Raw genomic sequence first — 21,288 nt, 5'->3', positions numbered from 1 at the left:
TAGGCCCCATCTTATTTCTAATCTTCATCAATGATATCACGAACTCACATCTCACATCATAACTCATCTCACATCAATGAGCGGGCTAACCCCCGCTCTAGCAGGGAAAATGGCCTTAAAATGCATGTTGTTGTATCAATGATCTCACTAACTCTCTGGAAAATTCCCTTTATCACTTTGCTGATGACTCCACTCTCTGCCTTGATATCCCTCATCCTTCTGACAGACAGGCTCCAGCCTCTTCCCGCTCAGGCCTTGACAAAATCACAAACTGGTCAAATACTTGGAACATCTTTCAATCCTGAGAAAGCCTACAAACTCACTCTCTCTCTCCGAAAGAATCGTTCCGCAAACTCTCCCATCTTCTTTCTCAACAACAGTCTCGAAGAGGTTCAGCCATTCAAACTCTTGCCTCACTCTCAGCCATGATCTCTCTTGGGCAAACCGCATTTCAAAGTTGGCCTCCAAAGCTAATAATAATCTTACTATAATTAATTCACCGAATGTCCGTCTGTCCGTCTGTTCATCCGTCCATTCGCAGGTACCGCAAAAACGACTGAACCGATCACAACAATATTTTGGGTGGGTAATCCTGGGACCCCCTGGAGTAAAATAGGCTATATTGTTTTTCCAATTTCAGCTTTGGTCTCCAGCATTTTCAGGTTTGGACTCCTGCATAACGTTATTTTCTGGGTACTGCACAAACGGCTGCACCGATCGCAACCTGACGAATGAAAACACACAGTTAAAAATAATTACCTCGGACAAAGACCTTTTATATGGACATGGGTTGAATCTCTGCTTGAGAGATGCCAACCCCCTCCCCGCCATCACGGTCATCTCTCCAACACTCAATCCCACGAGATATGTGGAAAGGACGACCCAAACCAATTATTATCTTCCTTTTGATTCGTATATAAACATAATTAAAAGTAAATAATGACCTCGCCCAAAGTTCAAATGACGTGGGTTTAATCTCGACATGAGAGAATTCCACATAGCTATTTGGGCGGTGTATAAGCTAACAGATCGCTGTCTCCAACGATCTTGTCAAGGCCGTAACACCTATCGGCTAAAAATCCTTTTAACTGTTGACTTGGTAGTTTTTACAATGAAGGAAACATTAACAATGTTGTTAAAAGTTTATTTTTTATATTAATGCTATTTATTTTGTGATTGAAGTCATGCTGCTTGGAATGAAAAAAGAGATGTCGAGTTCAAGTGAATGAAGAAATGCCGTGATGGTTTCTACTTTATAAACGTGAAATTCGCGGATCGCCATATGCAGATTCGCCACGGTCCCACGATCGATGTTTCTTTACGTGAACGTACCCGTTTGTTTGCGTACGGATTTGTTTTTCATGGAAGTCCTTCACGGACTTGCTGTCCATGTCTGACGTGTGACTGAAGGTGCTACAGGAATGTGGAATTTATTGGTTTCATGTTTTAGCATTCGCCGTTTCTGCATTGTCTGTATGCTTCTGGTGCGTAGCACGGGTACCTCACTAGTAATAATAATATATACACAAAGAATTAAGTTAAGCACCCCTACACAACGAATTAAGGTAAGCACCCCCTAATATATATTCTTTGTGTATATGTATACATTGGCATATATTCTAAGGTATGTGAGATCAAATAATGATTGGTATGACATTAGCAATTATCCATTGATGAAATTGAGTGATCAAAGTGAAAAAAAGTGATTGGTTGAGTCAGTGATCCGATCACGTGGGTCCTACACACGTTATTGACGCAAAGATCGCTAGAGGTCTTCTCAGAACAATGACTGTACGTTAGAAAACATAAACGTCATCCACACTGTCCGTGATGGACCTATAGCTCCATACTTAAATTGAGGTGAAAATATGCCTAAAATTCCCAAAAAATTTCACCTTAAATTATTCAGAATAAAATATTGAAAACGGCATGATTGTTATGTTTTTATGTGACCATAATATCACTTCTCCAGAAAATATAGCAATATCATGGGTATATTACACTGTTTTGACGACAACAAACTTGTAATGTGCGAGGTTGTAAAAAAACGGGGGGGGGTGCTTAACTTAATTCTTTGTGTATAGTATATTTAATCCTGGATAATAAAATATAGTAAATAATAATAATATAGTAAAGTAAATTAAAATAATAATAATAATATCTATATATATATATAAAAGAAAGTTTTTGTTTGTTTGTTTGTTTGTTTGTACTCGCTAATCTCCTGAATGGTGAAAGATAGGAGGAAACCTCTGAAACAAAAAAAAATGTCGGGACGGGCCCCAGGAAGGTTATAGGCGAGGCCGGTCGAGGCCCACCTTGGCCGGGCTGGGCCCATTTCGCAATTAAAAGCTGAGCTGAATTGTAGTAGTCAATCTTCTACGGCCGTGAGTAAAAGCTGAATTATAGTAGTAAATTCATTCAAAATGAACTATAAATGTCGGGACGGGCCCCGGGAAGGTTATAGGCTAGGTGGTGAGGCTGGTCGAGGCCGCCTCGGCCGGGCTGGGCCCATTTTGCAATTAAAAGCTGAGTTGAATTCTAGTAGTCAATCTTCTACGGCCGCGAGTAAAAGCTGACATCGTAGTAAATTCATTCAAAAAGAACCCGGGCAACGCCGGGTGCATTCGGCTAGTAGTAAATATAACCATAACACTTTAATTCCAATGTCGTGAATACAAAGTTAATTGATTGAAGCGGTGTATGATTCATGAATCGGCGATAAGCGGTGTATGGTTCATGAATCAATGATGAGCGGTGTACGGCACTAATATTAATAACTAGCAGAAGTACCCGGCATTGCCGGGCGGGGGAGGGGAGGGGAACGGGGGGGGGGAGGGGAGCAGGGGTAGGGGACGGGGAGGTGGGGGAAGGGGGAGGGGGGAAAGGAGGGGGAGGGGTTAGGGTGGAGGGGGATGGGGGAAGGATAGGGGGAGGGGGGAATGGAGGGGGAGGGGTTAGGGTGGAGGGGGATGGGGGAAGGATAGGGGGAGGGGGGAAAGGGAAGGGGGTAGGGTGGAGGTGGAGGGGGAAGGGGAGGGGAGGGGGAAGGGGAGGGCCAGTCAACAATGATGTTGCAGTTCTCATGGGAGGAGAGCAGCACAACAATCGCGACATCGTCCTGCATCTTCGCAACAACAGCACGAAGCGGATTTTGGAGACTCCAGTACTGGCGTTGCCGGGCGGGGGAAGGGAGACCCGTGCATTCCCAGCCCGTACATTTGCCCTCTCGACTCAAGCTCACTCGGACAAAAGCCTCGCACAAATTACACCGTGAAGGCCCAATGGCCATGTCTATGCCACAAATCAAGTACGTGAGCGAGTCTGGCACACTGAATTGAAAATATATAGAACGCTCATACTCTGTGAAAAGTGTAGCCGCCGTGTCGCCATCTTGGTTAGCGCGACTCGACCAACTCGCTTCACGGATCTCGTTTGTTTTGAACGTGTCCCAGATTTTAAAAGCGAGACAACTGTTAAAATGCCATTTTGTGCGGCAATAAACTGCTCCAATCGGTTAAGGAAGGGTTGTGGAAAGACGTTTCACAGCTGTTTCAAAGACGTTTAATTCATATCGCACAAAATCGAGAAAAATCGACACAAAACACAATCGCACAAAAGGTGAAAAAACGCAATCGCTTTTCGCTCTGAATTACGTGCAAACGCGTGACGGAAATCACCATCGCCCAGCATCGAGTGCCAACCAAGATGGCGCCCGGTAGCTGCATCTCCACCTATGTGGTGTGAATGGCAATGGTCATTCTATATATTCTCTGTTCAGTGGTCTGGCAGCGAGGATGGAACATCACGTTATCGCTCTGAGCGAATCAGCGAGCTGCTCTGGCACCGGCTGAGATTCTGTGTATAATGTTCCTCGCTGAAATGCGCTGAGGTAAATATGAATAAAAAAATATGGATCTCGTCAAATATTTTTAGGTAGGCCATGTCTATGCCAAATATCAAGCACGTGAGCCTCTCCGTTTAGGAGTCTATCGGTCTCACACACACACACACACACACACACACACACACACACACACACACACACACACACACACACACACACACACACACACACACACAGTGTTTTATTCATATAGATTGCAGAAGTAAGGCATTAGCCTCGGTTTTTTAATGGTAATATCTTTTTCGAAATAAAGATAATGTAACGTTAATATTGTAGTAAATCTAATCATAACACTAATCCCTTTGTAGTAACTACAAACTTAGTGGAAGTTAAAATACATCATGTTCGACATATTAAAGTAGCAGCAGTTTTGTGTCCGTTATGTCATTGTCTATGATGTCATTACGACGGCGAACAACACCATCCGACATTTTAATTTACGAGTACACCCGCTCACTCCGGGAGCTGCAGGAAGGGTCATTCCTCTTTGGGGTATATAGATTAGTCTCTCTATGATCGGGTCTCATGAACATTGGGTGTGTGTTCATTTACCAAGGCGTGTTCGCACCACGATACAGCAAGAACACACCACGATACAGCACAAACACACCACGATACAGCACAAACACACTACGACACAGCACAAACACACTACGACACAGCACAAACACCCCACGACACAGCACAAACACCCCACGACACAGCACAAACACACCACGATACAGCACAAACACACTACGACAGCACTAACACACCACGACACAGCCCTAACACACCACGATACGGCACAAACACACCACGATACAGCCCTAACACACCACGATACAGCCCTAACACACCACGATACAGCCCTAACACACCACAATACAGCCCTAACACACCACGATACGGCACAAACACACCACGATACAGCACAAACACACCACGATACAGCCCTAACACACCACGATACAGCACAAACACACCACGATACAGCCCTAGCACACCACGATACAGCACAAACACACCACGACACAGCACAAACACACCACGACACAGCACAAACACACCACGACACAGCACAGACACAGCACAAACACACCACACGCTGTTTTTACGCGTTTACATTGCACACCGGATTGCTCGAAATGGGAACGTTCACGATAAACATCTTGTGAATAAATTGCTCAATTGGCAATTTTCAACTGGGGGTCACATTCGTCACATAAACGAGATGACACGTGTAGTTGTAGTAAATTAACAGTGGAACCGGAAGCGCCTGCGACAATTTATTCGCCTGAAGTAAAATATTAAAGGGGATAGTTTTCACCATGATTCTAGCCCTTAGGGCACTATATTCCTGCATTTATTCTATTGACGTGTTGAAGATCTGCCTGTAAGGCAGCTGTATATTGAAGAAACTCTGCAAGTGTTGAACGCGTGGGTTCGTGTGGAAGATCCGCCGGTTTGGGAACATGTGACCGACGTTGAAATCCTCGTTTTGGGAACATTTCGTTTTCCATCTTTGGTGAAGGTATTATTAACGATGGATCGAACCTAATGGCGAATACCTGTTATTCGTGTGCTCTTTTAAACTTTAAATGAAACTGTTTACCACGGGAACGCGCCGTGGAGCAGCTTTACCTCACGTCACGGTCCTTCCTCACACGTTGTTTGCGCGTTTTTTTTTTAAAAATGTTATTTCACGTGAATTTATTAATGAGGACGACATGGATTGTAGTGCATACCGTGTTGTGCGTCTCTGTGTACGTACCAGTGTACCCGTAGTACGGACAGAACTTGTGCTTCGTGTTATTTATTTTACATTCACATCCGTTACAACACCTCATCATGGTACACCAGGTTCGACACCTCATCATGGTACACCAGGTTCAACACCTCATCATGGTACACCAGGTTCAACACCTCATCATGGTACACCAGGTTCAACACCTCATCATGGTACACCAGGTTCAACACCTCATCATGGTACACCAGGTTCGACACGTCATCATGGTACACCAGGTTCGACACGTCATCATGGTACGCCAGGTTCGACACGTCATCATGGTACGCCAGGTTCGACGACACATCATGGTACGCCAGGTTCGACACCTCGTCGTGGTACGCCAGGTTCGACACCTCGTCGTGGTACGCCAGGTTCGACACCTCGTCGTGGTACGCCAGGTTCGACACCTCGTCGTGGTACGCCAGGTTCGACACCTCGTCGTGGTACGCCAGGTTCGACACCTCGTCGTGGTACGCCAGGTTCGACACCTCGTCGTGGTACGCCAGGTTCGACACCTCGTCGTGGTACGCCAGGTTCGACACCTCGTCGTGGTACGCCAGGTTCGACACCTCGTCGTGGTACGCCAGGTTCGACACCTCGTCGTGGTACGCCAGGTTCGACACCTCGTCGTGGTACGCCAGGTTCGACACCTCGTCGTGGTACGCCAGGTTCGACACCTCGTCGTGGTACGCCAGGTTCGACACCTCGTCGTGGTACGCCAGGTTCGACACCTCGTCGTGGTACGCCAGGTTCGACACCTCGTCGTGGTACGCCAGGTTCGACACCTCGTCGTGGTACGCCAGGTTCGACACCTCGTCGTGGTACGCCAGGTTCGACACCTCGTCGTGGTACGCCAGGTTCGACACCTCGTCGTGGTACGCCAGGTTCGACACCTCGTCGTGGTACGCCAGGTTCGACACCTCGTCGTGGTACGCCAGGTTCGACACCATGTCGTGGTACGCCAGGTTCGACACCATATCATGGTACACCAGGTTCAACACCATATCATGGTACACCAGGTTCAACACCTCATCATGGTACACCAGGTTCAACACCTCATCATGGTACACCAGGTTCAACACCTCATCATGGTACATCAGACCAGGTTCAACACCTCATCATGGTACATCAGACCAGGTTCAACACCTCATCATGGTACATCAGACCAGGTTCAACACCTCATCATAGTACATCAGACCAGGTTCAACACCTCATCATGATTTTGAATTGGTGATGATCTGAGATGATGGTGAACAGTTAATAATTGTTTTTTTTTCAACAGGTCAAGGCTCATGTGAGGGCTAACACACAAAACATATAATAAAGGGAGTGGGAGATGAGGGGGAGAGAGGGAAGCACAACAACAGTATCGAACAGGGACATCTGTGGAAGGGAGAGGGCTCGGGCGGGGTACATGGGATGAACAAGATGGACACTGCAGGGGATTTCAGGAAAGAAAACAGGGAATTTGAAGGAGGTTGATTTGGCTTGTATTAACAGGGGTAGAAAAGATCAAGGTTTTCGATGGGGGAAGATATGAAATGGTGGTGAACAGCTGTTTTGAAGACCTGGAGAGAGTAGTGGGATTGAAGAGAGCGTGGGAGAAAAGAGGAATCAAAGAGTGAAGGTGAGCAGAGAGTCTTGATTTTGGCAGTTTCACCAGAAGAGGGTTGCTGGCAGATCCTGAAGAAGTATTTGGGGGACAGAGCACAGACAGAGCAGGGGGAGCAAGGCCGGAGAGGAGTCGGTAGAAGACAGAAAGACCTCCAACCTGCCTGCGGTGAGTGAGTGAAAGGCCCTCGGAGTTAGCTTCATCGCAGGAGATTCCAATGATTCTGAAAGCTTTGGTTTCAACAGTGTGAAGCCGAGCTGGGTGTGAGGCAGGAGCACCAGCCCAGAGGGGAGAACAGTATTCATTGAGCTGCGGATCAAAGCCTTGCATGTGGTGTGAGGAGCTCCAAAGTGCCCAGAAAGGACTTCGCATGATGGAGGATGCCCAGTTGGTGACTGGCTTTGGAGGCCATCTTGGAAATGTGGTTTTCCCCGGAAAGATCATGGCAGATAGTGAGACCCAAAAGCTTGAGTGACAGAACTTCTTCAAGAGGATTGTTCAGAAAGTAGATGGGAGGGTTGTCCAGATGGTCTTTTCGGAGAGACATATTGAGAGTGTGAGATTTGTCAGGATTGAAAGACATGTTCCACTTGTTTGACCAGTCTGTGATTTTGTCCAGGTCTGCAGAGAGTGAGGAGGCTGCAGACTGCTGATCTGAGGGATGAGGAATGGAGCGGCAGTGAGTGGAGTCATCAGCAAAAATATAGAGAGGAATTTCCAGAGTCGGAGAGATCATTGATGAAGACCAGAAAAAGCACAGGGCCCAGAACACTGTCTTGGGGAACTCCAGCCTGAACAGGAATGGGAGATGAGAGAATTCCATTCAGTGCCACACGTTGATGATGACTGGAGAGGAAGTCTCCAAGCCATGAGTGGAGATTTCCATGGATACTATAAGAGGCAAGTTTGGAGAGCTTGGGCGGAGTGCCTGACCATATCGAAGGCACGAGATATGTCAAGGGAGACGGCTCTGATTTCCTGTTTGGCATTGAGGACCTCCATCCATTGTTGAGACAGCAGAAGCAGCATGTCCAGAGTAGAATGACCTGGTCTGAATCCAAATTGATGATCAGAGATCAAGCCATTGGAGAAGAGGAAGGGTTTGATATCCGAAGCAATGATGAATTCCATGACTTTGCTGATAATTGGGACCATGCTGATTGGTCTGTAGTTGCAAGGATCTGTTTTTGCATCTTTTTTGTGGAAAGCGGTAATGTTGGCTGATTTCCAAGCAGATGGCAGATGATCTTGAGCAAAAGAGAGGGTGAAGAGAACAGACGGAGTGAAAGAGCGGCAGAGCAGGATTTTAGGACACGTGGGCTGATGCCGTCAGGTCCAGTTGAAAAATCAGAGTCGAGGATTGACAGAAACTTCTCCACCTTGTCAGGTGCGAAGGACATAGAGTCCAGGAGCAGTTGGGTTCGACTGGGTACGGTGGGTACAGAGAGAGAAGGATTTGAAGGCAAACATGGAGTTGAGGCATTCGGCTTTTTCACGTGCGGTGTCATCTGTGTAGCCATTTGAGGTAAGGGAGGGGATGGAGGGGGAACAAACACCAGAAACTGATTTGACCAGACGCCACCAGGATTTGGAAGAGGGAGACCGGTTTGAGAGTTCAGTTTTGAGAGTAGAGAGATATTGTTTCCTGGCTCTCCTGAGGGTGGACACACACTTGTTCCGAGCTTTGTGAAAGGAATGTAGATTGCCTTCAGTTGGATTAGCCTTCCAAGAGGCGAAGGCAAGTATTTTCAGGGCAACTGCCTCACCACAAGATTCCGTGTACCATGGACGGGAGGAATGGTAAGACAACTGAAGACGAGATGGGATAAATCTGTGCATGATAGGGAGCAATTTGGTTTGGAAGAATTCCCAGGATGAGTTGATGTCAGAGGCAGATGTCAGTTGATGTCTGACACCTTGTGAGAGATCGGCAGTCGAGAGATGGATGAGACCAGTCCAGATGATTTACGGCTGCTTGAAGACTGTGCCAGTTGGCCTGAGTGAAATGCCAGACTCGTCGACGCTGAGGAGAAGTTGTCGTGAAGCTGTTCAATAAATGATTATATTTGTGAGGAACAGGCTTGTGAAAAACTGTCTGTGTGAAGCATTAGTTTGTATTGTGTGTTCGTGTGCATGTCGTGTATATTTATCTGTACTGCCGAAGGTGGAGGGAGGTGATTTTTTACAACTGTTTATCTGTGAGCACAATATCTCAAAACGTTGTGGACGGATTCAGACGAAACCTGTTGGACAGTTTGGGTGTTTGACAAGGACAAATTGATTTGATTTTAGTGAAGATCCGGATTCAGATACGATAATTTCTTTTTAATTTGTAAGTGATTCTTCACCATTGAGAGATCGGTCCAAAAACGACCGTGTGTGTGTGTGTGTGTGTGCGTGTGTGTGTGTGTGTGCGTGTGCGTGCGTGCGTGCGTGTGTGTGTGCGCGTGCGTGTGTGTGTGCGCGTGCGTGCTGTTGACTGCTCAAGTCTCAGTGAAGTTGATTAATTTGTTTATCAGTTCAATCCCGGAGTGACATGCTCTGTTATATGTGTTACACGTATGTTAATCTGAACCCTGCTCACAAGTTGTTCCCTTTTTCAAGTGTTCTCTTATCTTTCAGGTGAGATTGCCTTGTTGTTCGCTTCTCTTTCTCCTCGCAGGTAGTGAGTGCTTCCACCTGTCTTCGACTTTTGCTACGGGTCTCAATGCCAACAGCCTTCACATATCTCTTCCAGGTATCTTTGAATCGCAACCGGGGTATCCTGACAATCGGTCTTTTAGCACCAGGTACCTCCCACTGAAGTGACATCCTTTGGGAGACCACAATCCTCCATTCTGTGTGTCCCTAACCTAACCAGTGGAGACGGCGTTTCGGAAAGCTGATCACAGGCGGCCTGCATCTCGGGTTTTCACAGCAATGGACAGCCCAGAATCAAAGGCTGCAACCGCGTTTAATATCGGTGTCGGCGATGCTCGTATTCCTACGTTTACCTTCGTCTCTCCTCCTCATTCATCCCAAGCTATTGACCAGTCCCTGCCAACATCATCTCGGTCACCTCCTCAACAAGATGACTCGATATTTCAAAGCTCTGCAGTTTCTGCAAAGGACTCATCTTTACCTTTTAATGATGATGCTTGTAGCCAGTACGCAGCCTCATTCTCCCCAGGCCTTACCTCTGCATGCAGTAACAAGTATTCACATCTTACTTCTACACCTTTACAACCTCCAGAAACAAAGTCCTTCAGTTCAGACACCCCGTCCTTCTCCAGTATGCCTTCTTCATTCCATACTCGTCTTCAGATGACCTTTCCCACCTGCTCTTCCCCTCTCCGATCTCACTCACCAGCTGGCCATGTATCCACCGTATTACCAACTCTCAACCGCTCTGTAAGTTCCCCTCCTCATTCCGTTCTTTGGCGGGTCCATTCTGATCCTCGAGATGACGGGACGGGACGTTGCCGACTGGGCCACGGTGCTTTGGAGGTCCTCGGGGTGCCTCGTCTCGGCGCGCCTCTCCGGTTAACGTTGGAGCGGGGCCGTTTCGCCGTGTGCTCCGCCTGGCCTCGCTGGGACCGCAGTGACCATCACATCCAGGTGGACACCTCGTGTGTCGGACCCCATGGAAAAGACCTCAAATTGAATTCTAAGGTGTGTACCATGATCTCTTTTTATCCTTCATTGTTTTGTTTATCGTTCATCCTAAATAAGGTTAATAAGATAAGACAGCAAGACATCGGATTATATTTTCAGAATAAATTATTGACTGTAGATTTTTTAAAGTTTTATTCGCACCAAGAAACATTAATCATGGTGGACTGGACCAAACTAAAGCATAACGAACAGAATTTTACAACTTCTCCAACTGTTCCTTTAGTAAAGTATTGATAAAGTGGTCGAGTTTGTGAAACGACGCACACGCACACACACACATGCACGCACACACATATATATATACACACACACACACACCACACACCACACACCACACAACACACACCACACACACTACACACACACTACACACACTTTGTTCTTCACTGCATCTGAACGTTATAAACGTCCTTTTGTGGGTTTCACTCAAATTGTACCCACTGGACAGACGGGCCAGATAATTTTTTTCGGATTTGTTGTTGTTGTTGTTGTGCTTTTTGTTGTTGTGTATTTTGTTGTTGCTGTGCTTTTTGTTGCTGCGCTTTTTGTTGTTGTGCTTTTTGTTGTTGTGCTTTTTGTTGCTGTTGTGCTTTTTGTTGTTGTGCTTTTTGTTGTTGTGCTTTTTGTTGTTGAGTTGTGCTTTTTGTTGTTGTGCTTTTTGTTGTTGTTGTTGTGTTTTTTGTTGTTGTTGTTGTACTTTTTGTTGTTGTTGTTGTACTTATTGTTGTTGTGCTTTTTGGTGTTGTTGTGCTTTTTGTTGTTGTTGTGCTTTTTGTTGTTGTGTTTTTTGTTGGTGTCGTTGGTGTGCTTTTTGTTGTTGTTGTTGTTGTGCTTTTTGTTGTTGTGCTTTTTGTTGTTGCGCTTTTTGTTGCGTTTTTTGTTGTTGTTGTTGTGCTTTTTGTTGTGCTTTTTGTTGTTGTTGTGCTTTTTGTTGTTGTTGTGCTTTTTGTTGTTGTTGTGCTTTTTGTTTCTTTTCTGTGTAATTGACACTACTTTCAGTGATATGGTTACGGACATTGATAACTTTTAATGATATGGTTACGGCCGTTGATAACATTCAGTGATATGGTTACGGCCGTTGATAACATTCAGTGATATGGTTACGGGCATTGATAACATTCATTGATATGGTTACGGACGTTGATAACATTCATTGATATGGTTACGGCCGTTGATAACATTCAGTGATATGGTTACGGGCGTTGATAACATTCATTGATATGGTTACGGACGTTGATTAATTAATTGATATGGTTACGGGCGTTGATAACATTCATTGATATGGTTACGGGCGTTGATAACATTCAGTGATATGGTTACGGGCGTTGATAACATTCAGTGATATGGTTACGGGCGTTGATAACATTCAGTGATATGGTTATGGGCGTTGATAACATTCATTGATATGGTTACGGCCGTTGATAACATTCAGTGATATGGTTACGGGCGTTGATAACATTCATTGATATGGTTACGGACGTTGATTAATTAATTGATATGGTTACGGGCGTTGATAACATTCATTGATATGGTTACGGGCGTTGATAACATTCATCGATATGGTTACGGACGTTTATAACATTCAGTGGTATGGTTACCGGTGTTGATAACATTCATTGAAATGGTTACGGGCGTTGATAACATTCATTGATATGGTCACAGGCGTTGATAACATTCAGTGATATGGTTATGGGCTTTGATAAAATTCATTGATATGGTTACGGATATTGATAACTTTCAGTGATATGATTGATAATATTCAGTGATATGGTTACGGACATTGATAATTCATTGATATGGTTACGGGCATTGATAATTCATTGATATGGTTACGGACATTGATAACTTTCAGTGATATGGTTACGGACATTGATAACTTTCAGTGATATGGTTACGGGCGTTGATAAAATTCATTGATATGGTTACGGACGCTGATAACTTTCAGTGATATGATTGATAATATTCAGGGATATGGTTACGGCCGTTGATAACATTCAGTGATATGGTTACTGACGTAAACATTCATTGATATGGTTACGGACGTTGATAATTCATTGATATGGTTACGGCCATTGATAACTTTCAGTGATATGGTTACGGACATTGATAACTTTCAGTGATATGGTTACGGACGTTGATAACATTTAGTGATATGGTTACAGGCGTTGATAACATTCATTGATATGGTTGCAGGCGTTGATAACATTCAGTGATATGGTTACAGGCATTGATAACATTCAGTGATATGGTTACGGACATTGATAACTTTCAGTGATATGGTTACGGACATTGATAACATTCATTGATATGGTTACGGACGTTGATAACATTCAGTGATGTGGTTATGGGCGTTGACAACATTCATTGATATGGTTACGGCTGTTGACAACATTCATTGATGTTTTTTTTTTTTTTTTTTTTTTTTTTTTTTTTTGTATACAAGATCGAGGCAGAGAGCCGAGGCTCGTGAAAGAGCGAACATTAATCACACAGAAAGACAAACCGACACATAAAACATATAACATCGGGAGCGGTAGACAAGATGGGGAGAGAGGGGGAAGGACACAAACACAACATTTGAGAGCAGGGACCGAAAGACATGGAGACATCGAGAGATCTGAGAGAGGGCGAGGGCTTTGGGGGGGGGGCATGGGAAGGGGGCGGTGGGAGAGGTATAAAACATATGGACACTGCCAGGACTTCCAGGAAAGAAGTTGGAATTTCAAACAAGGTGGATCTGGGGTGAATTAGCGGGGGTAGAAAAGATCAAGGTTTTGGATGGGGGAAGATAAGAGATGGTGGTGAACAGCTGTTTTAAAGACCTGGAGGGAGGAGTGGGATTGAAGGGAGTGAGGGAGTTTGTTCCAGAGGCGGGAGAAAAGAGGAATGAAAGAGTGAAGGTGAGCAGAGAGCCGAGATTTCGGCAGTTTAACCATCAGAGGGTTGCTGGCAGATCTTGGGCGACCTGTAGGAATATTTGGGGGACAGAGCACAGAGAGAGCTGGGGGTGCAAGGCCGGAGAGGAGTCGGTAGAAGACAGAAAGACCACCTACCTCCCTGCGGTGAGTGAGTGAAAGGCCCTCAGAGATAGCTTCATCGCGGGAGATTCCAATAATTCTGAAAGCTTTGGTTTCAACAGCGTGAAGCCGAGCTAGGTGTGAGGCAGGAGCACCGGCCCATAGGGGAGAACAGTATTCCATTGAGCTGCGGATGAAAGCCTTGTATGTGGTGAGGAGCTCAGGTGTGCCGAGGAAGGACTTTGCACGACGGAGGATGCCCAGTCGGCGACTGGCTTTGGAGGCCAGCTTGGAAATGTGGTTTTCCCAAGAAAGATCATGGCAGATAGTGAGACCCAAAAGCTTGAGCGACAGAACTTCTTGGAGAGGATTGTTGAGAAAGTAGATGGGAGGGTTGTCCAGTCGATCTTTTCGGAGAGACATAGTAAGAGTGTGAGATTTGTCAGGATTGAAAGACATGTTCCACTTGTTTGACCAGTCTGTGATTTTGTCCAAGTCTTCAGAGAGTGAGGAGGCTGCAGACTGCCGATCTGAGGGAAGAGGAATGGAGCGGCAGAGAGTGGAGTCATCAGCAAAGAGATAGAGAGGATTTTCAAGAGAGTCAGAGAGATCATTGATGAAGACCAGAAAAAGCACGGGGCCCAGAACACTGCCTTGGGGAACTCCAGCCTGAACAGGAAGAGGAGATGAGAGAAACCCATTCAGGGCCACATGTTGACGACGACTAGAGAGGAAGTCCGCCAGCCATGCGTGGAGATTTCCATGGATACCAAAGGAGGAGAGTTTGGTGAGCAGAGCGGGGTGCCAGACCGTGTCGAAGGCACGTGATATGTCGAGGGAGACAGCTCTAATTTCCTGTTTGGCATTGAGGACCTCCATCCATTGTTGAGACAGCAGAAGCAGCATGTCCAGAGTAGAGTGACCTGGTCTGAAACCAAATTGATGATCAGAGATCAAGCCATTGGAGAAGAGGAAAGATTTCATATCCAAAGCAATGATGGATTCCATGACTTTGCTGATAATTGGGAGAAGGCTGATTGGTCTGTAGTTGCTAGGATCTGTTTTTGCACCTTTTTTGTGCAAAGCGGTGATGTTGGCTGATTTCCAAGCAGATGGCAATTGACCTTGAGCAAAAGAGAGGGTGAAGAGAACAGAGAGAGGGTGAGATAGAGCGGCAGAGCAGGATTTTAGGACCCGTGGGCTGATGCCGTCGGGTCCAGTTGCAGAATCAGAGTCGAGGGTTGACAGAAACTTTTCCACCTTGTCAGGAGGAAAGGACACGGAGTCCAGGAGCAGCAGGGTACGACTGGGTATGGTGGGTACAGAGAGGGATGGGTTTGGGACACAAGATTTAGAGGCAAACACAGAGTTGAGGCATTCAGCTTTTTCACGTGCGGAGTCAGCTGTGTAGCCGTTTGAGGTAAGGGAGGGGATGGAGGGGGAACAAACACCAGAAACGGATTTGACCAGACGCCACCAGGATTTGGAAGAGGGAGACAGATAAGAGAGTTCGGTCTTGAGAACGGAGAGATATTGTTTCCTGGCTCTCCTGAGGGTGGACACACACTTGTTTCGGGCTTTGTGAAAGGAAATGAGATTTCCTTCCGTTGGATTTGCTTTCCAGGAGACGAAGGCAAGTTGTTTCTGGGCAACAGCCTCACCACAAGATTCCGTGTACCATGGACGGGAGGAAGGGTATGACAACTGAAGACGAGATGGGATAAATCTGTGCATGAGAGAGAGCAATTTACTTTGGAAGAATTCCCAGGATGAGTTGATGTCAGAGGTGGTAGAGATGGGAGACCAGTCCAGATGATTGATGGCTGCTTGAAGACCGTGCCAGTTGGCCTGAGTGAAATGCCAGACTCGTCGACGCTGTGCAGGCTCCCTGAGGATGGTCAGAGAGATGTCCACTTTAACAAGGACATGATCAGATGATCCGATTGGAGCAGAAGAAGAGCAGCAGACATTTTCAGGGAAGTTAGTCATAACCAAGTCCAGAAGAGAAGATGTTCCGTTGACTGAGATCCGGGTCGGGAAATTGACAGATTGTGTCAGTCCCAGTGAGTCGCAGAAGTCCTTTGCTGAGGAGCCATGGCTGGTGAGAGAGGTACCCACACCCAGCCAACTGGCATGATGACAGTTGAAATCACCACATATGAGGAAGAGAGAGTTGGGATGAGTAGATAGAAGTTGGTCCATATTATCAGACAGCGAGATGTAGATGGAGTCATCACTGTTTGGTGGACGGTACAACACACATATGAACAAGAGGTGGGAGCGAAGGGGAAGCCGTAGCCAGAGGTATTCCTGGGGGTGAGGTGGAGAGAGTGCAGTGCAGGGCGAGTGAGGAAGAGAGTTTTTGATAAAGATAGCAACCCCGCCTCCAGGACGAGGCTCAGGTCTATCATACCGGGGGAGGGAGTAGCCCGGGAGAGATACTAAGGAATCAGAGACATCATAAAGGAGGAAAGTTTCTGTTAAGCAGATCACGTCTGGTTTGACAGAAGCAACCTGTATGGAGAGATCAGTTAAGTTTGAACGAAGGCCCCGGATGTTTGAGGTCCATGCCGTTAATGAAGAGGAAGGGGGAGCATCATATACAGAACAGGGGGGAGGAGGGGTAGGGTAAGATGTGGAAGAGGTGGAAGAGGTAGGGAGAGCTGTTGAAGGTGTGTCAGAGATTTCAGAATAGCTCGGAGAAAGGGAAGGATGGGGCGGACAAAAGGTTTGATGGTGATTGGGTGAGGCACAATGAGGTGTTATTTGAGGAGGGGGAAGAGCGAGGCAGAAGGTTGGGGGAGATGGAGGTGAGAGTTGGAAGGGGGAAGAAGCGGGGAGGACGCTTTGAGGAGGGGGAGTGAGAGGGGGGAAATTGAGAAGCAATGAGGGTGGGGAGATTTGAAGGGGAGGGGTGAGGGGGGAGTTTGGGAGGGAAGGGACAAGGGGAGGGATTTGAAAGGGATGGGATATGGGGGAGATTTGGAGGGGATGGGGTGAGGGAGGAGTCTAGGAGGGGAGGGGTGAGGGGCGTCTTGGCGGGGAGGGGTGAGGGGGTAGTTTAGGAGGGAGGGGGCAAGGGGGGAGATTTGAAAGGGATGGGTGATGGGGAAGATTTGGAGGGGAGGGGTGATGGGGAAGATTTGGAGGGGAGGGGTTATGGGGAAGATTTGGAGGGGAGGGGTGAGATTGGATTTTAGAAAGTGTACGATTTATGGGAAACGAACATATATTGCAAAATGAGTTTCTTGTGACCTTCGAGTTAAAAATACGTTTAAGGACGCTGGATGGAGGATGGAGTGCAGGAGAGTTTAGGGAATGTAGAAAAAAGGCACTATAGGAGATGGATAATTTTTTTGGGGATGAATTGATTTGGTGAGCAAGTCGAAAGCAGCCTTTTAAAGAAGAAGAAGAAAAAGGTGTTATAAAATATGACGGAATACATAACTTGAGGGGAAAGTGTAAACATTGAAGGTTAATAACAGTGAAAACTATCTGGGGAAATGGGGGAGAAACACGTGGTCGAAGAACGAACGAACGAATAAGAATGAATAAACGAATGAGAACAGAGAAGGAAATGTTTTTTTTTTTTTTTTTTTTTTTTTTTTGAGTTGAGATTTACACAAGGAAGTAGGCTATGGGTGAAAAGACTGGGAATACAGAGAACGAAAGTTATTGGATCACAAACGACGGACCGCTGAGAGAAAAACAAAGCCTCAAGGTTGTACAGTGTACACTGTACAAGGCCTCAAGACACGACATGAATTAACACGATTTTCAATACAGGTATGAAAGATTTGCACCGAAAAATCTTCGTCGGGACACAATATACGTACAACACCATAAATAAATACAGTTTTAACGAAAATACAAATGGGAACAATCACTTAACTTCGATTTCAAATCGTTCGCGACGCGGCAAAGGCCTTGCTCGCGACACGGCAAACACACGATCAATTTATGAAAGATAAACACCGAGAAACAACCAAAGTTGCACACAATAACTTCACACACCGAAAGATAAATACAGTTTCGACAAAATACAATTGTGAACAGGCTTAACTTCGAAAAACGTGGAGACTGTGTGGAGCTTCGAAAATCCCTCCCACTGTGGTTATGGACGTTTGTAACATTCAGTGATATAGTTACGGACGCTTATAACATTCAGTGAAAATCCCTCCCACCGTGGTTACGGACGTTTGTAACATTCAGTGATTTAGTTACCGATGTTTATAACATTCAGTGATATGGTTACAGACACTTATAACATTCAGTGTTATGGTTATGGACATTGATAACATTGATTGAAATGGTTACGGACATTGATAACATTCAGTGATATGGTTACGGATGTTTATAACATTCATTGATATGGTTACGGATGTTGATAACTTTCAGTGATATGATTACGGACATTGATAATATTCATTGATGTGGTTACGGACATTGATAACATTCAGTGATATGGTTACAGACGTTGATAATTCATTGATATGGTTACGGGCGTTGATAACATTCATTGATATGGTTACGGGCGTTGATGACATTCATTGATGTGGTTACGGACGTTTATAACATTCATTGATATGGTTACGGACGTTTATAATTTTCAGTGATATGGTTACGGGCGTTGATAACATTCATTGATATGGTTACAGACATTAATAACATTCATTGATATGGTTACAGACATTGATAACATTCATTGATGTGGTTACGGACGTTGATAACATTCATTGATATGGTTACGGGCGTTGATAACATTCATTGATATGGTTACAGACATTGATAACATTCATTGAAGTGGTTACGGGCGTTGATAACATTCATTGATATGGTTACGGGCTAGGGTGGTGCTCAAAATAATTTTTTTGAAATATTTACTGGGACATGGCTTTTTGTTGTTCCTTTTGTTTCAAAATGAAAAGACACCAAATATGAAAGCAATCTGATTTTATTTAGGGGTGCCACATCAGCCTTCAAACTAAAGGTGTCTACAAAACTTTTCTATATATGGATCGAAAGCAAAACCAGAAGTTTGTTTTATGAAAATCCACCCTCCACTCACTTTCTTTGTATTCTAGCAAACACAAGTTACAATAGCTGCACAAATAGCACTATATTGCTATGAAAACTCAAATTCAATGATAACAATCCAAATGTTCAGTTCATAAAATGAAGACACCATATCACATAATATTAAAAAACCCAAATATAATGAGAAATGTAACTCCTATTTCTGGGCCTGTTTCACCACTGTTGCCTTCTTGGCATCGGGGTACATCTTCCTGTGAGCAGCAACAACTTGGAGCAGAGCTTGCTTTTGCTCTTCATCCTTTGTAAGGAGCTTATTGTAGTCTTGTATCAATGCGACACCCCTTTCTGCCCTGTCGTTCACCACGACTAAGCCACTGGCGGCTTTCTTTGCTTCCTGAAAGCTGGTTTCTTGCTCCCATGAACCAGGATCCTTATCCATCCAATCAGTTGGGGTCCCTAGGATGCTGAAGAAATGCTTGGTGTGTTTTGTTATGAGGCCAGCGATTGACAGGGCGGTTCCTCGTTTGATAGCTGGTCTCTTTGGAGAGGGGTTTTCACCGTCATTTTTCAATGCTTCAATCATATTGATCTTGCTTTCTTTGTCAATTCTGGTGTCAAAGAATGCAAATGCCACTAGTACTGGGCTCATGTACCACGTGTGGCGGCCAAGTGCCTTCAAGGCTGCCTGAGCTATCTTCTGATTGATTTGTTCAAACTTTTCCAACTTCTTGAAGAGGTTAATGTCATTCAGGGGAGCCTCAATAGCTTGTGGAGCCCGAAACCAAGCCTGTACATACACAAGGCAGACAAAAATGTTGAAGGCTCGGAATTCTCTCGCCTCTCGAAGTGTCAAGTGGAACTCTGACCGAAACATGAACACCTGTAGTGAATATAGTGCTTTTGCCATCCATCTGGCTCTGTGCATTGCTCCTGGAGCCATGATCCGGAATCCACGAGGTGGGATTCCTCCCATGTAGATGACAGTCAGTTCTAGGAGTTCACGATAATCATCTCGTGGCTGCTGATCTTTCAAACACACAAGAGCAAATTCCAGAGCTTCATCCATCATGTCATTGTTCTGTGCAAACTCAGCTGCCGTATCAGGATCTGTGAATCCATTTTTTGGTTGGTGATGGGCAATGGACGGCCACTCCGCCTGAAACCGCTTAAAAAGCTGGATGTCAGGGCCTGATGAAGGACCGAAAAGAGTGGTGAAAACATCTCCCAGAATGATTTCGTGCGCATGATGGCGGCAAGCCAAATGAATTAGTTCAGTCTGTAGCTTCTTTTCAATGAGGACAGCAGCCCCTCCACGAACACCTGAATTGCTGGCCGTTGTGTCAAAAGACAAAGCCTTCACCTTGCCCACAAGGTTCCAGCTCTTCAGTGTGTCCACTACAGCGGTTGCCATAGCTTCTCCTCCCCCGTCAGGTAACTTGGGAACATTCAACAGCTGCTCCATTCCATGGTACTGGTTGGACACAAGGATTGGAAGACGATCCACCTTCACATGCACAAAATCTCCAGTGACATCGGGAAGAAGCTTTCCATCCCAATGGACCACTAAAGGACCCTGCACATTATGATGAAATGCTTCTTTTATTTCGTCCATGTTTTGCATCGATGCATCATGCGATTCCGCCGCACTGTCCATCGGTTCAGTGCCGGCTCTGCAGGATCCCATCCTACTGCTCTACAAATGGATGCCAAGTTGTGGACAGCCATTCGGTCACTTGTTTTCGTACGATCCAAAGAAGCTGCGACTTCAGGAGTGACAATGTTGATAGGCCTTCTTTTCTTGGGACGAGATATCCCACCATCAGATGATGAAGAACCAGCCTGTGCCGTGGTCTCAGAGTCAGAGTCTGAGTCTGTGACTTCCATAGCAGTAGCACCCTTCATGACCATTTCCTGTCTCTTATTTTCCTTCTCTGCCTTAGTCTTCTCCTTTTCTTCCCTTTCTTTCTTTCGCTTAGTTTTTGCTTCCAACACAGTGTCTACAGATCCCATTGAAGCCTTCCTCTCTGAGAATTGATCGTGAAGAAACTTCCTGTCCTCGGGGTTGGTGATTATGGCCTCCGAATCTGCATGCCTAAGATCAAACGTCTTCTCAAAGGAGGCCTTGAAGGATGCTTCCTTTTTCTCTTGGGTCGCACCACCCCGCTTTGCACCTTTTTGGAGGCTCCTCCATTCTTCATATAGCCTCTCCAAACGATGGATGCAGTGCTGCTTCGTCGTTGTAGGTAGGTGAGCTTTTTCCCAGAACTTCACAACCTCTTCAATGGTGAGGGTT

At 45.6% G+C, this 21,288-nt stretch overlaps 1 protein-coding gene across 1 annotated transcript in view; it reads left to right on the top strand.

The window, feature by feature from the left end:
- The first annotated feature begins 5,306 nt into the window (after positions 1-5,306).
- Positions 5,307-21,288, top strand: part of LOC137422073 (ATPase family gene 2 protein homolog B) — a 62,619-nt gene continuing 46,637 nt past the window's right edge. Inside the window, exons 1-2 of the mRNA XM_068108796.2 lie at positions 5,307-5,420; positions 9,950-10,938. Coding sequence (XP_067964897.2) covers positions 10,207-10,938 — 732 coding nt within the window. The 5' untranslated portion in view covers positions 5,307-5,420; positions 9,950-10,206. The remainder of the gene's footprint in view (positions 5,421-9,949; positions 10,939-21,288) is intronic.

Source organism: Myxine glutinosa, chromosome 2 (assembly GCF_964187855.1).
Source record: "Myxine glutinosa chromosome 2, kmMyxGlut1.1, whole genome shotgun sequence".
Lineage (NCBI taxonomy): Eukaryota > Metazoa > Chordata > Myxini > Myxiniformes > Myxinidae > Myxine > Myxine glutinosa.
This window is presented reverse-complemented; position numbering and strand designations above follow the sequence as displayed.